At 39.8% G+C, this 16927-nt stretch overlaps 1 protein-coding gene across 1 annotated transcript in view; it reads left to right on the plus strand.

Moving 5' to 3' along the window:
• Positions 1 to 426: 426 nt before the first annotated feature.
• The window catches only part of MPHOSPH8 (M-phase phosphoprotein 8), an 18573-nt gene continuing 2072 nt past the window's right edge, over positions 427 to 16927 (plus strand). Inside the window, exons 1-9 of the mRNA XM_010284881.1 lie at positions 427 to 471; positions 4487 to 4642; positions 8666 to 9520; positions 12424 to 12520; positions 13658 to 13906; positions 14366 to 14491; positions 14578 to 14666; positions 15796 to 15936; positions 16732 to 16818. Coding sequence (XP_010283183.1) covers positions 427 to 471; positions 4487 to 4642; positions 8666 to 9520; positions 12424 to 12520; positions 13658 to 13906; positions 14366 to 14491; positions 14578 to 14666; positions 15796 to 15936; positions 16732 to 16818 — 1845 coding nt within the window. The remainder of the gene's footprint in view (positions 472 to 4486; positions 4643 to 8665; positions 9521 to 12423; positions 12521 to 13657; positions 13907 to 14365; positions 14492 to 14577; positions 14667 to 15795; positions 15937 to 16731; positions 16819 to 16927) is intronic.

Here is a 16927-nt window from a genome sequence, read left to right on the forward strand (position 1 = left end):
TGGCTGCCCTAGGGTCGGGTTTCGCCCTGCTCGCCGTGGAGGTGCACGGAGTCGGGAGCGGTTGTTAACCAAGCTCTGGCAGCCGGGTGGGCCCGAGTGCCGTTGGTGGCCTGGAGGAGCCCTTCCCTAGCTCTCTGTGCGCGCAGGCTGCAAGGACTGCTGCTTAGGCAGTGTCCTGTGCGGTTCTTTCATACTGGGGCGAGAATCATGCAACTATAGTAATTCCGTTATAATTGTGATTTAAAACACGTTGTGCGTAATTTTGCAAGCAAGTTTTTTGTATCTTACGGCTTTGACTAAAGGGACTAAATCTGGACTATCTCTGCTAAGTGTTTTGTTGTTTGGTTTTTTTGTTTGCATTGTTAAACTACTCTCTGCTCTTATGGCTGAACTGCAGTAGCGTTTTGACGTAAAGTGTTTCCAGAAATGGGCAGGATTGAATATAATGGAGAACTTGGAGGTGTTTTTGAGGTATGCTTAGTAAGACTGTGTTCAGTAGCTTATAAAATGTGTGAAGACCTCTTAAAATAAGCGAGACTTCTTCCAATTAAAATAACTAGCTGTAGTGATCTTTGCTTTGTTTAGACAGAGATATTGTACCTACTCTTCTTTTCAAAGAAAGCGGCCTAGGCTGGTTGAACTTCTAAAATTTCCTAAACCTCAAATACAAAAAATAATTAATTCAGGGGTTGTTTTTTTAATAATTTTGTGTCTGAAAATTGTTTCTTTTAACTAATTTATGATTTTTATTTTAGGCTTCAGTCAGGTACATGACAGTGTAGAATTCTGCCTATTTAGTGTACAACATCAGGGTTTTGAAACCCTTAAGTTGGAGAACCATCAGATCAAGAATTTCTTATATATTTGTGATGCTATCATGACTAGGTTGGAATATCTTGATGGCTTGAGAATGTTATGCTTTTGAGGTAATACAGTATTTACAGCTTTGCCTGTATGAAGTGTTGGTCAAAATAACAGGTCAGGCTTGAAAATAAGAGGACCCCCTCCTTTTTTCTTCTCCACTCCCTCCCCCCAGCGATGGAACCTAAACTCTGTGTACTGGCGAGGGGCAGTCATACCATTCCATACACTTTTAAATTTAAGAGTACCAGAATACATTGAAGACCACCGCTTAAGAATGTTACTGCCATGTGCTGATAAAAAGGCATCTTACGCTCCCTCTTTGTATCATCCTCCTCCTCCAAGCAGCCCATTCTGCAGCAGGTTCTGAGCTGAATGCACTTGAGGTTTCCAGGCAGGGTTGGTGCAATTAGCTTTACTGTATGCGTGTGCTTTACCCAGTATGTGTTGGCTGTAGCTTTGTAGCATGGGCTCCAGTTGCATCAGGTCACCTTTCCTTTGCTCTTCAATGTGGGGCATCCTCCTGTGCTTCAGAAATACAGGGCAAGACAGATACTTACACCCAGTTCTAACTTCTGGAATGGCTGAAAATAAGCTGTGCGTTACATTGAGTGGAGTATATTTTATGTAGTCTGCTTTAGATAAGTGGTTCCCAGCTTTCAGATTCCCAAGACTGATACAAAGTCCAAGCAGATACACTGAGATGGCCAGTGTCCAGCGCAGCGTTAAGGCCAGTCCGTGTGTTCCTATGTCACAGTTGCAGAAGTGGGGAGCTGGAGAGCACTGCACAGAGAAGTTCTTGTCATCCACAGTCCTGATGTTGTTGGAGCTGGTAGTAGTGATAGCATGAGAGACAGCACTCCTGGGATTGGGCTGGGGAGTTAGACCTGCTGATAAATGAAACAGTAATATATCCTACTTAAAACAATGAGCAATAGAAGTTTAGAAATGTTGCCTCTCAGTATATCTAGAAAGCCTTTCATACTGCACTAAAATTCTAAAACAGGCTCCAATGCAAATTGTGACAATTCCCCAGTGGAGATGGGTAGCTTTAGCTCTGCTCTTTAATGACATGGTGATACCTCTTTCCATAGGAGTTGTTTCTAGCCCATCACTAGTTTTCGTAGAAGCTACAGCACTATAAAAGTACTCAGAAGCATTCTATTATTTGTAAGTGATACTGAAGAAATAACTAACCATGTTGAATAAAATAATGTTGACAGGTGAGTGTAAGTCTGCGTATGTATCCTTAGTATGATGATCAATCTCCTGTCTTCACTTAAGCTGCGTTTTTGCGTTACTTTTTATGTACTACATGTAGAATCTTTCAACAGTCAGAAGTCTTACATTTGTATTAGACTTTATTTTATCCAGCTTTCTCAGTTAATTAAAAAAGGACTTCTAACTCATTTTGTACCAGAGTTACAAGGGTGTAATAGTGACTTTACAGCCAAATGAAGTCCTGCATCTAAAATGGCATAACCCTGTGCCATCAGACAAGTGAGAGGCCAGCTGGCTAAGAAGCGGGTTTGTGGGAAAGGATCTGGGAGTCCCCACAGACAAGTAAGTTGAACGTGAGTCAGCAGTTCTTGCAGCAAAGAATGCCAACAGCATCCAAGAGTGTAGCCAACAGACCAAAGGAGATGCTTCTTCCTCTATTCTCAGTGCTGCTGAGATGCATGTGGGGTATTGTGTCAAATTCTGAGCTCCCCAGGACAGAAGAGACATGGACATACTGGAGTAAAGGGTTATGAAAACAGTTTAGGGAGCTGGAGCACAGGAAGCTGACAGAGCTAGGTTTTCTCTGTGAAAAATTGGGAAGTATCAGAGGTGATCATAGTGGTATCTATGTCTGCTTAATGGGAGGGTCTAGAGAGGACAGAGTCAGATCCTTCTCAGAGATGCTCAGTGAAAGGATGAGAGAGGCAATGGACACAAGCTGGAACACAGGGAAATGTGAATAGATACAACTTAACGGGGCAGATTTCTAAGCAGCCTGATGTAGTTGGTCCTGCTTTGAGCAGGGCATTGCACTTGTTAGTTCTGGAGAACCCTTATAACTGAAGTTATTCTGTGACTGTAATGAGAAAGTTACCAGACACTTATTTCGTGAGTAACCCCATTAGAAGAGAGACGCCTGATTTTGAAAACTAATTCCTGAATCAAAAGTGTATGGTTAAGCTAAATTGAGAGATGTATTACACTACTGTACCTGATTATAGACTATTTATTTATATGTCTGTGAAGCAAAATACAGAAGATTGTAAGTAGAGTTGATTGCTAAAGTTTAATGGCATATATACACTTGGTGAAAGGTTAATGGTACGCAGGCAAAAATGTAAATTTATGGATGTCAGTACAGTTAAGAGTAAGTGTCAAATGGCAGTTCTTCTGAAGGTTTCCTTTTCCAGGCTTGGTTAGCAGTGTAGCATGTTTTAGAGCATTATCAATGTATTTCTGAAAGAAAGAGATACTATTCTTTTGCCTCTACAAAGGTGCTTTCCTTAGTACATATGCTAATACTTTTTGTTGGTGGTGGTTGTTTTTTAATTTAGAAAATAAAGTTTAGGGATGGCTATATTGCCTGGTATTTGTTATCAGCTATAAGGAAAATGGATTTTCTTAAGTTTGGTGCTAGCTTTTGTTATACATCTGTTTAAAGTGACTGCAGGTTTAATCAATAAAGGTGACCACGTTCATACAACATGTCTCTGCTTTTAGTTAAGCTTGGTGCAGCAGGCCCTGAGTTTGCCAGTTGTCTGGCTATGTCAGCAACATGCTGAGTCCAAGCTGATATGCTGCCTCTCCTCAAGAAAAGGAGTCCATCTTGAAAAATATAAGGATTCAGACTACTGAATTATTTAGGAGAAAGGCAAGAGATAATTTGATGGAAAGCCTTTTTGTTTTTATTTTAAATGGTAAAAGACTTTCTAATCTAGTGAAAAAAAAAACAAGATAGAGACTAAAAGGTGAATTTCATCCTGCGGTGAAGTTAACTGTTGAAACAATTAGTCTAGGGCTTTCGTATGTAATCTTTTACCAAAACCTTTGTAACTAACTCCATTGAGATGCACACATTCAGATTTTGTCTAGTTTTCACTGGATCTCATTCGTGATTTTTTTTTTCTGATTGTTGGTATTTTAATTTATCAAAAGTGGCATTGATTTCAAATGTATCATAAGTTATAAATTACAATATAAAACTAGGTGAATGGTGTTAATGCATTATAAATCTTAAGGTTTTGCTTCTCTTTGCTGAAGAAGTTGATGTAATTCAAGCATGACTCTTTATAGAGGAAATACTAAAACTTAAAAAATATTAGTTTCATAACTGTCAGAAAATATGATTTATACATTGTAGCTGTGATTCCGAACAAATTTTAGATATTACAAATATTTTGGATAAAACCACCTCAACTACTGAAATGTTTTAAAACCTACTTAGTTCAGTATGTGATGCAGATGGAAATAATTCTGGGAATTCTTACGTGAACATTGGGTTGAGCTCCCATTATATAAATTTCTATATACCCAAAATTATATATCCACTGAGATCCCCAAGAATTGAGTAGATGATGCAATACTATGCTGTATTGTATTAAATGTTGGGTTTTTTTTTTTACAGGGTAAAATTCTCTACAAAGTACGGTGGAAAGGCTATACTTCTGATGATGATACCTGGGAACCAGAGGTTCATTTGGAAGACTGCAAAGAAGTGCTGCTTGAATTCAGAAAAAAAATTGTGGACAATAAGCCTAAACCTGTTAAAAAGGACATACAGGTGTGTTTCACCTTCCAGTATCTTACACTGAAGACCTATTCCCTATCTAGGCTCTGCTAATGGGGGGAGAGAGAAGGGAAGATGTTTGGGATATGGAATTAAGGCAGCTTAAAGAATCTCTTAGATTTAAAAGTGTCTTATTTCAGATGAAACTGTATATTGTTACTGCTCCCTGGTTAATTTAGAGGTTTGCTTGTAGACTCTAAATCCATCTAAACTTTATTTCAGTTTTTAATGAGACTATGGATCTATGGTCATTTTAGTTTGTTTTTGACAACATAACCCCCCCCTTCCCTACCTGCACACATATTGTCTTGTCACTGAAGCTGGGCATTGCTCAATTCACCCTCCTGCTTCGTGTAGCAGATTCATGAATTTTTGCATGTTAACGGTTAAATTTGGTAAGATAGGAATACAGAAAAATTAATTGCAAGAAGGCAGCATATGGCCTTTTCTTTTTTTAACTGCTCGGTCAGTCTCAAAATCAAGCGTAAGAATCTTTTTTGAAAACTGGTACCTTACTTCTGGGGAACCTATAGGTAAATTTTACAAAATCAGGTTAATTGTTTTTGATGTAAAATAGTTCAGATTTAGTTCTGTTCTGGAATCTGGTTGTTGGATGTCTGATTGGTTTACTTGATTTGTTTATATACACTTGCTGGTGTCAGATGGGATTTGCCTTTCTCAATGAGAGAAGAGGGTCTTTGCTCCCAAGCTAGTGGGGCTCATTGATGGGGCTTTAAACTAGACTTGAACAGGGAGAGGGATAATATCAGACTTGCTCATGACAAGCTGTGGGATGACACACCGTGGTTGGAGGCACAGGGTGCTAGCGAGGGCCCTCAGCCTGTTGCTCTGAGATGTGCTGGCTACACTGCAGCACACTTGAAGTCTTACGGAGAAGAGCCAGGGGATCCTGAGGTAATAGTAGCCAACAGGGAAACACGAGTGAAATACCTCAAAGGAATTAAGGGGCCTTCCTCTAGGAAGGTGACATGGCTGACAGCCCAGCCAACTACACCAGTGCACACAGCATGGGTGACAAAGAGGAGGAGTCAGAAGCCACCATGCTGCTAGAAAGCTATGACGTGGTTGCCATTACTGAAACTTGGGGGAGATGAATCCCATGAATGGAGTGTGGCTATCGATGGCTACAGGCTGTTCAGAAAGAACAGGTAAGGAAGGAAGGGCAGAGGTGTTGCCCTCTACATCAAGAAATGGATAAAGTGTGAAGAGCTGTCTCTGAAGAACAGCCACAGGCAGCTTGTAAAGCTTATGCGTAAGAATCAGAGACTGAGGCAACAAAGGGAACTTTGTGGTTGTTGTCTACTACAGGCCACCCGATAAAGGGGAGCCTATTGACGAAGCTTCTCACTCCAGCTACTGGAAGCATTGCGCTCACAGGCTCTCGTCCTGCTGGGGGACTTCAACCACCCTGACATCTGTTGGAAAAGTAGCATGATGAGCTGTAGGCAGGAGACTCCTGGAATGCTTCTTAAGCCAGGTAATAGACAGCCCTACCAGAGAGGATGTGATACTGGACCTGTTGGTCACCAATGCAAGTGAGCTAATTGGTGATGTCAAGATAGGAGGCAGCCCGGGCTGCAGTGGTCATGCACTGGTGGAGTTTGCAGTCCTGAGGGATATGGGACAGGTGAAGAGTAAAGTCAGGAAACTGAATTTTAGGAAAGCAAAATTCCAGCTCTTCAGGGAGTTAGTCAATAGGACACCCTGGGAAACTGCCCTTGGGGACACGGGAGCAGAACAGAGCTGGCAGATCTTTAAGGATGCTTTCCACAGAGTGCAAGAGCTCTCAATCCCCAGGTGTAAGAAATAGGAAAGGAAGGCAAGAGACCAGCATGGATGGTTTGAGACCTGCTGATCAAAACTAAAAGGCAAGAAGGAAATGCACAGGCAGTGGAAGCAGGGACAGGTATCCTGGAATGTGGGGACACGGGAGCAGAACAGAGCTGGCAGATCTTTAAGGATGCTTTCCACAGAGTGCAAGAGCTCTCAATCCCCAGGTGTAAGAAATAGGAAAGGAAGGCAAGAGACCAGCATGGATGGTTTGAGACCTGCTGATCAAAACTAAAAGGCAAGAAGGAAATGCACAGGCAGTGGAAGCAGGGACAGGTATCCTGGAATGAGTACAGGGATGCTGCCTGGTTTTGTAGGGATGGAGTCAGGAAGGTCAAGGCACAGCTGGAGCTGAACTTGGCAAGCAATGCAAGAATAATGAGGAGGACTTCTGCAGGTATGTCAGACAGAAAAGGAAGGTCAAAGAAAGTGTACCCGCTGCGATGAGCAAGACTGGCAGGCTGGTAACAACAGATGAGGAGAAGGCCGAAGTACTCAATGACTTCTTTTCCACAGTCTTCACTGGCAGTCTCTCTTCCCACACCTCTTGAGTGGATGGACTGCAAGATGGGGACTGGAGGAGCAAAGTCCCAAGATGCATCGGAGAAGATGAGATTTGAGACTACCTGAGAAACCTGAACATACACAAGTCATTGGGACCTGACAAGATGCATCCCAGAGTCCTGAGGGAATTGGCTGATGCAGTTGCCAAGCCACAGTCCATGAGATTTTAGAAGTTCTGGCAGTCAGGTGAAGGCCCTGGAGACTGGAAAAAGGAAAACATTGCACCCATTTTTAAAAAAGGGTCTAAAGGAGGACCCTGGGAACTGCCAACCTGTCAGCCTCACCTCTGTGCCTGGGAAGATCATAAAGCAGATCCTCCTAGAAGCTATGCTAAAGTACGTGGAAGACAGGGAGGTGATTGGAGACGGCCATCATGGCTTCACCAAGGGAAAGTCCTGCCTGACCAACCTAGTGGCCTTCTAGGATGGAGTGACCACATCACTGGACAAGGGAAGAGCTACAGATGTAGCCTTACTTCAGTAAGGCCTTTGAAATGGTCCTCCACAACATCCTTCTTTCTAAATTGGAGAGGTATTGATTTGATGGGGGGACTGTTGGGTGGATGAGGAATTGGTTGGATGGTCGCATCCAGAGGATAGTGGTCAACAGCTCAATGTCCAGATGGAGATCAGTGACAAGTGGTGTCCCTCAAGGGTCCATATTGACACCGGTATTAATACCTTCACCAATGATAATGATCTTCATCAGTGGGATCGAGTGCACCCTCAGCAACTTTGCAGATGACACCAAGCTGCATGGTGCAGTTGGCATGCCTGAGGGATGGGATGCCATCCAGAGGGACCTGGACAAGCTCGAGGAATGGGCCCGTGTGAACCTCCTGAGGTTCAACAAGGCCAAGGGCAGGGTCCTGCACCTGGGTTGGGGCAACCCCTGGTATCCATACAGGATGGGGCATGAAGGGATTGAGAGCAGCCCTGCTGAGAAGGACTTGGGTGTACTGGTGGATGAAAAGCTGGACATGAGCTCGCAATGTGGTTATTCAGCCTGGAAAAGAGATGGTGCTAGGGAGACCTTATTGTGGCCTTTCAGTACTTAAAGGGGGATTACAAGAAAGAAAGATGGAGGCAAACTTTTTAGCAGGGTCTGTTGTGACAGGACAAGGGGTAATGGTTTTAAACTAAAAGAGGGTGTATTTCAACTAGATATAAGGAAGAAATTTTTCCCAGTGAGTGAGGTGAACCACTGGCACAGGTTAGCCAGAGAGGTGGTAGATGCCCCATCCCTGGAAACATTCAAGGTCAGATTGGACGGGGCTCTGAGCAACCTACTCTAGTTGAAGCTGTCCCTGCTCATTGCAGGGGAGTTGGACTAGATGACCTTAAAAGGTCCCTTCCAACCAAAACTATTCTGAGATTCTATGATTCTATGTGTTGATTCTCATACAAGGAGTTAGCAATGTAATTTAGGTAAGTGAGCTAGAATTGTGTTTACAGATTTTACAATTTTGCAATGAGGAGTGATGTTTGCACTGTTTAAAATGAGATTTACTTTTCCCGAGCACCACTGCTACCATTTTGTATCACCAATGTGATACATTTTAATGAGTAAATATATCTTTTCTTCTTTTCCCCTATCTTTTAGAAACTATCTTTAAATGATGATGTATTTGAAGCAGAATCTGACAGTGAGTGGCAAAGTGAAACTAAAGGTGATGTTTCACCAAAGAAGAAAAAGAAGAAGTCAAAAGATGGAGAGGATAGAAGTCCAGATGATCTGAAGAAGAAAAAGTCTAAGTCTGCAAAACTCAAAGAAAAACTTAGAACAGAATGTGAAAATTCCTCAGATACTTTAGTTTCAGATTCAAAACCAAAAAAAAGGACTTCAGAAACAAAGGAGGATTCAAAGGACCCAAAGAAGCAAAGGAAAGAAGATACTAAGGGAATCAAGAAGAAGAAGGGAGAAGTTAAAGACTTAAAAATAAAATCTAAAGAAGATTCTAAAGAAAATAAAAAGTCACGGAAGGAGAAACATGGAGATGTTCTGTTTGACTCAGAATCAAGTACTCTAGATGATATATTTTCTCAAGGAACTGATAATGAAAATTCAGAATTAAATTCTGAAAATAAAGATGAGAAGCAAAAGTTAATTAGTGGAGAAGAGAGATTAGAGCAAGAAATTGCTGAAAAAGATTCCATTGCTGATAGGTGTCTTGATGGATCAGCAAGTAATGAAGATGATAATATTGATGTTAAGGTTAAAAGAAAGAAGAAAAAAATTCAGAAAGCTGAAGATTATAAAGAGGAAGGTAGAAAAGTGGAAACTCAAGACATCTACTTAGAGAAGAAAATCATGCACAAAAGGCAAAAAGGTCAAGAAAAAGTAAAAATGGTACCAGGAGAGTTGGAGAAAGTGTCACCTACTCCTTCACCAGTGCAGAAGGGTGTGAAATGGAGTGCTGATGAAAGAGGGCGCAAGTCCACTGATTCAACTGGGGAGGTAAGCAATGTTAAGACATTGGGGTGGGGGCTGGGGATTAAATCAAACATCTTTGAGGTACAGGTATATCAAAAGGCTACTGTTCATGATGTCAAAAGAGAAAAATACACACTGGAAAGTAATGAGCTGGATGAAGCTAAAGAAAGACCCACTGCACAATGTATAGAAGAAACAGAAAAATTTCTGTATTCTGAACACTTCAGGAGAGAAGGGTGTCTTTAAATGTTAAAGTATGAATTTCTCCTGGTTTTTATGTCTACTTACTTAGAATGAAATTTATTGTTCCTTCAAGCATGCTGTCATTTTTAGCTTTGTTCCCCTCACCTTCAACAGTTGCCTCAGTTTGATTCTTTTCTACTTGTGTAGTAAGACATTCAGTCTTGAGCAACTATCCATCCAACACTGCACAATGAAGTGCACTTTCAAGCTAAAACATGCACTTGATCTCTCTCAAAAGCCAGCCGCTCCATTAAACCATACATGTGTTAGCACCTACCTGAGAACTGGAATGCTGAAATTGCTTCTAAACCCAACTCACAGATAATTGTGCAGCTGGCTTGTCTTGTTAGAATTTCTGGGGTGCTTAAAGAAAATGCTTAGCTTCATATTAATTACAAATGCTGTACCTATTCTAAGAAATGAGCTAAGCAAATACTGGAATATGTATTTATGTACAGTAGTGTTTTAAGCAAAGCAGGATGGTAAAGGTAAAAGAAAAAAATAATGAAAAAAATAAAACTATTTCTGGAATGTTTCTGAGAATGTAATTTTGTTCAGCTGCTTCAGACTGTTCTAATACAGTTTGCAGTTCATAAAACTTCGGCTGCTCAGAGAAGCCCCTTTCTGATTTGTAACAGGATTGCAGCCAAAATACCTTGATACTGGATTATATCCCACTTCTTCTGAGGCCATAATTCCATGGTGACAAGTTTCTTCTGTAGATTCAGCTGTGGTCCTCTGCTTAAGATTGTTGTGTGTATGGAGTAGGCCACCTTAAACATGAGGAAGTTGATTTTGAGAATTACGTGGCATAATCTCAGAGTAGAGCTACACAAAATAGTGTTTTTGCAGGAGCTTAGTGGTGAAAGCTTTTGTAAACAAGGTTAAGCAATTACTGTGAGGCATAGCCCAGTTTCAAAAAGTTAATTAGCTGAAAGGGTATGGCCCTTTATTACTCAAGTATTTTCTCATAGTTCAAGGCTATAGCATTCATAAGAGAGAGACATCAGTGATGATAATTAGATAAATCGCTGGAATTCTGTTTTATTTACCAGTAGTATAAGAATCCTGTCACCCCAAACATGAAGAAATCAACAGCACATGAAAGTTGGTTTCCTTGTGGGTCTTCAGCCAGTACTCTCAGTAAGTTGTCTGTATGCCTTTCTCCTGGTTGTGCTCCATGGAAGGTGATGCTCCAAGGAAGCAAGGAACGCATTCTGCTTTTTGCTTTTTTTAGTCTGGGAGGCTTAAACAATGTTTTCTGTAAGTGGTTAGTTATTCTCCAGAGCAGCTGTGGGCTTACTATGTGGAGGGGTTTGGTGGAGAGCTATGGAGGTTTTTTGCCTTCACTAAATTGTTGTCTCAAGCAGATTATTCTTTTCAAATACAATCCTTGCAATACGCTTCAGCTACCTGTCTTTCCTTATGTAGCTCTGATTACAGAACGCTGTCATGTCAATTTATAATACAGTGTTCTCTGTTTGGAGTCATTTTGCATACCGAACCATTCTTTCCATTCAATTTTCCTCCAAAAATAAATGTGCAATGTACATTGTGCATCTGATCAGTATCGGAAATCTGGAATAGAATTCAGTATTACTGATTTTAACAGCCCCTCTGTGTAGCAAATAGCTGGTAATCCATTAGTAAGTTACAGATCTCCCCCTAAATACTGGGCATCTGCCGGGATTAACAGCTGTCTGCTACTAGTTCATCAAGTCAGTCATCAAAAGCTGAGGGTTGGGCAGGGAGGGGAAGGGATGAGGAAGACAAATGTCTCGACTCTGCTAACACATGATATACAAAATTAATCTATTATAATTTAAGTTTTTCCTATGTCAAATAAATGGTAATATTTAATGATAAATTCAGTATGTAGTTCTTGTGGGGACGACTTTTGGGGCAGTTTTTCAGAAAGTCAGTGCTGTTCCATGTACCAGGTTAGTGTCAGGGGCTGATACAAAGCCATGCCAAGGAGCCTTGTCCCACCTGCTGGCTGAATGGAGAGAGGGTTACAGGAGGAGAAAGGCAACCTTTGGTAGAGTGAGTTGAATTCTAATTTGATTATATATCTATATCTACCATAAATTTCTTTTGTGCTATTGGATGTTACTAAGCTCAATCTTCTGTGAGGATATGGTGGGTTTGGGTGAATTTTTTTTTAGTGTCTGTTTTTCACAAATGACTGTTGCCGTAATGTTCTGTATGTGTATATTGGAAAACTTGGAACCTGCTGTACACAAATGTCAAGTTTTCTCAGTTAAGGTTCAAGTCATTGCTATGATAACCGCTTTGAATATGGTGCTACAAAGGTGTTAAATACTTTGAACTAATTACATTCTATTCAGGTGCAGTATTTGGAACAAATGAAAAGTTGATACAAAATACTGGTTTTGGCATATCTGCACCTCATGCCATAAAGCATATTGCATGGCTGGGATGCAGTAAAAGTCTGAATTGAAGTTGTTTTATTTTGGAAGTATACACCTTTTCTCTTATGGAAGAAACCTTCACAGACTTAACTCCTGAGTCACCTTTTGAATTCTTTTCTTAGGAATGTACACCAGTCTGTTATGTACAGATTTCAATAGTATTAATTTTAAATATATTTTATTGTTGGAGTGGTGAAAGGAGTTTATTTTTTTTCTCTACCACTTTAACTTGACCTTTGTTCTCAATATCAGGAGAAAGAAGCAAAGAAAACTGAAACAAAAGAAAAATCTCAAAAAAAAGAGTCTGAAAAAGAAGAAAAGAGCAGAAAAGAGCAAAAGGGCCTAAAAAGTAAGTACTTACTGCCTAAAAGAAAGAAAGGAAAGCCCCGTCAGGACATTCTCCTCTTATTTCTACAAGACTGGATACTGTATAGTTTTGTAACACATACTAGAAAAACAAGAATTTTTGCTTCTATTTTAAGAAGCAAAAGTCTGCTGTTTAATGGCTTTGTTAATATATGCTTCATGAGAATGCTGTATGTACTTTCATGTATGAAGCATGGATGTGTATATAAATCTCTTAACATTTTCATAGGCAAGTCAAAATTTTGCTCTTTTGCTTTTAATATTGTCAACTATGCTTCTGTGGCATGTAACACTAATCTTTTTTTAGAGGAATTCATCTGACTATTGGCTGTTTCCTGAAGTGTTCTGGTGGTATTATGAATATACCCTTTCTATGTTTAGAAAAACTAGTAGAAGTTCTCATCAGACAAACTTCTTGCCTCTTGCTTTAGCCATGGTGATGAGTTACATTATGCAAGCCTTAAAACATGACCAGAACTGGATTATTTGATACATGAAGAAAAATGTCTAGGGTGTATTTCTATTCTTGGTAGTATAATGGAGTATTAGTGTTACCACTGTTGATCTCAGTAAAAATCTAGATTACTTTATTTCACTACTCTGATGAGGATGAACTGAGGAAAGCTAGGTGACTCCACCTTTGACAATCATGAATGGATATAGGAGGAGCTATGATGCTTCAAATAGCTGTTGCTAGAGAAACATCTTTCACTGAATATAGCATAGATGCTTACAATGCTTAAGAAAAGTAGTAACAAACAGAATGATTAATAATTGTTCCTTATATAGCTCGTGTCCTTTCTCTGCTTATCACAGATAGTGAACCATATTTTCAAAGTAGTAATTTACACGTAATTCTAAACTACATTTCTTAAAAAGAAGATGGTACTGTATTGAAAGCAGTCAGAACTCAGACTTGCCAGGGTAGCTGGAGGTGAACTAGCTGTCCCTGATTTTTGGCTTACGTTGTTAAGCTTGCTCCTATGCTTTAGCAATGATTAACTTACGGAAAGAGAACAGATGTTTTCTAAATGGACTCTGGTCACTCACTTAAACTTTGTTATGTAATAGTCTTTAGTGGCTCAAGTAGTCACTCTTGGTAACTGTCTTAATATTCTAGGCTTTAAGGACATCAAAAGTGCATTTGACTTGTTTAATGTAGCTTCAGAAGAAAAAAGTGAATATTCTGAGAATAACAGCAAAAGAGAAGAATCTTCGATAGAATATAAATTCATAGAAGAAATAAAATCAAAGGACAGCAAGGTGTGCAAGGAAAAGAGGAACATAAGAGATGAAACAGACACATGGACTTACATTGCTGCAGAAGGTGATCGAGAAGTAGTGGATGTGTGTCAAATGGAGAACTCTGGTGAGCAGTAGAAACAAATGCAGGGGAAAGTTGAGCGCTGGCAGTTAATATTTTCTCCATTCCTCCTTGCATCTTTTAGTGCTCCAATTCTTGTCTCCCCAGGAGGCTGAAATGATGTTTTCTTTTGAAACTCGCTGATAACTTTTCAGTGTGTTTCCAGTGTGTTTCTGCTATTACAGTAATGGAGTGTTCACCATTTCTTATCACTTCAGCCCAATTTATTACAACAAATAAACAGTTCGTTTCAAATAAAAGCATTTTATGTCTGTTTGTAATGCAGCCTTCATTGTTTGGAACCATTCCATGCTGAGTTCCAGAGTATATTTGAATGAAAAGTACTAGTACGTTAAGCTGATGATTATTGAAGCAATGGCAAGCAGTGAGTGATTTGGAAATTTATAAGTTACTTAATACTTATTTTACATTTTTTTTTCTTCCATAAAATCAAATACATGATAGATGGCAAGCAACAAGTCTTGAGTCTGGGTATGGACATGCAGTTAGAATGGCTGACACTAGAAGACTTTCAGAAGCATCTTGATGGAGAAGATGAGAATCATGTGACAACAGAACCAATAACCAGTAGTGAGTAGTTGCTGGGAGGATGGGGCATTTCTTAGCTGATGTTTCAAAGTGAAATATCCTCTAACTGCATTGAATTTATTTTCTAGCTCTCCTGAGGGATGCTGTTAAAAGTGGAGATTATATGACCGTGAAGATGGCACTTTCTTCAAGTGAGGAATATAATCTAGATCAAGAGGTAATTTTTCTGCAGTAGAAGGGGGAGGGGGGAGGTAAGAGTGCAATTTTGGATTGTTTGAAATGCTTTCCCCTCTTGCTAGTAGCATGTTTCTGTCTCACCCTGGGGAAAAAAGCACAAGGTGAGAGAAGGGAGTACAGAATTTGAGGCTTCAATATTTGTTCTCCATTTCTTCCAAAGAAAAAACGGAGTTTGATAGAAGTAAAGTTTGATAGAAGCATCCATAGCTGGATTTGCAGCAGATTTGCCCACTGGATTTAACTGACTATTAAATTTAGAACTTTACATGGATTAAGGAACAATGATACGCATCAGGTCAAGTGGGTAAACTATATAAAACATCTATATGTGGGAAAAAAAAATTAAATGCTGTGTTTGACAGACTGGGACCACTTCACTCCATGAATAATTAGTTTTACGCCAGTTCTTCATCATCTGTGTTCCTACTGGTTTTCTTTTAAGGATGTAGTTTCATGTTAAGTAGTTCCATTTTTGAGGACTAAAATCTCTGATATCAGTATTTTCACTGTTGATCTTGTGTAGCTGTATTATGTAGCATTTTGAGAACTACACATTATGCTAAAACTTCTGTAGCATAATAGAAAAGATGCCAAATGAACTACTGAGGCAAGCATGTGTTCTGTGAATTGTAGTGTCTGGTGGAAAATGCAAGAATGAGTGAGGACACTGGCCACTCACAGAAGTCTTTTCATACTTACACTCTGATAAAATCCAAAAGCAGCATTGTGGTAGCAGCTGACTTGAGCCATTGTCTTTTTCCTTCAGTGGCTGCTGATTTCTTTTTCCACTGTCTTGCTGTCTTCCCCACCCTCAAATACCTTCCTGCCTTTCTTTCTGGCTCGTTCTGTTTTTCCTCCTTCTTGTTCTGCTCCTCAGAATGTTACAGGTTTTGCAGATTGTGGAGCTTAGAGCATGATGCCTGTGGACAAGAGAAGTGGGTGGTGATACTTTGTCAATATCTGGTAGCCATGTATGTGTGAATTCTTCTGCCAGTGAGAAGAATCTTTATGAAACCTGTTGAAGCACTTGCAATTTTTGTCTTGCGGCTTTGATTTATCTTAATGTATTTGATTGGGTTTCTTTTTAATGGCAATGATTCTTGTTGCAGGACTCAAGTGGAATGACCCTAGTAATGCTTGCTGCTGCTGGTGGGCACGATGACCTTCTCCGGCTCTTAATCAGGAAAGGAGCTAAAATTAATGGTAGACAGAAAAATGGAACAACTGCATTGATACATGCAGCTGAAAAGGTTGGCTTGATTATTGTTGTATTTGTGGTTCTTGGCTCTTCTACTTATGTTTAAAAGTGGTATACGTTTTTTTTATCCCTTGGATGATGCCTGAAAAGTAGGTAGCAGGATATAGCCTGGTGACCTTAACTACATAATTTCAGCAGCTGTGGTTACTGTAGTGTAAATAAATTCTGATTGCAAACACTACCCTGAGTAGAGAATATCATATGGCTACCTAGAGGGAAAGTGGAGGCAAAGGATATATCTGAATTTGTCTGTCAGAACGAGCTGAAGTTCTTGTGTTAGAATTGCTTGTTATGATCTCTGGCTAGCTACACAGGGTCCAAACTTCGGAGGCTTTGAGAGCAAATCTCTGATTAAGTAGGGTTTACTATTTGAGAGATGGGAGATGACGGTAAGCTCTTCTCAAACTTAAGACCAACTAGACTGCTAAGTTAGAAGATGTTTCATGGATGGGCTCTTTTGTTCAAGTTGGGTCATGTGTTTTCCCATGTACAGTAGATACAGGGACAAAAGGGAGCTTGAGTCCAGTTTGGTGATTAATGTTTTCTTTCTCTGGTATTCACTATTGCAAGACTTAGAAAAAAGTAAGAACAGTAAATACTCATGCCTGTGTACTTGCCTGAGTCTGAATTGCTCTTTATTAGCCATGGGAGAGAACAATGTTAATTGTGTCATGTCTCATGCTTTGGATTTTACTAATGGATTTTAAATAAATGTCACTTCATATTCTGAAACAAAATCAGAGTATTTTCTACTTACTTGTCCTGTGGTTTTGGGGGTGTTTTTCAGAATTTTCTAACAACAGTAGCTATTCTTCTGGAAGCTGGAGCATATGTGAACATGCAGCAGAGCAGTGGTGAAACTGCTTTAATGAAGGTAAATTCAGTGTTTGCCCTGACACAGTTTAATAGTAAATACTTTTGGCAAACTAATGAAAAAATGAAAGCATGTTTATAGAGTTTTGTAGTATGTATAGAGTGTAGGG

The sequence above is a fragment of the Phaethon lepturus genome, unplaced genomic scaffold, assembly GCF_000687285.1.
Source record: "Phaethon lepturus isolate BGI_N335 unplaced genomic scaffold, ASM68728v1 scaffold8054, whole genome shotgun sequence".
Classification (NCBI taxonomy): Eukaryota; Metazoa; Chordata; class Aves; order Phaethontiformes; family Phaethontidae; genus Phaethon; species Phaethon lepturus.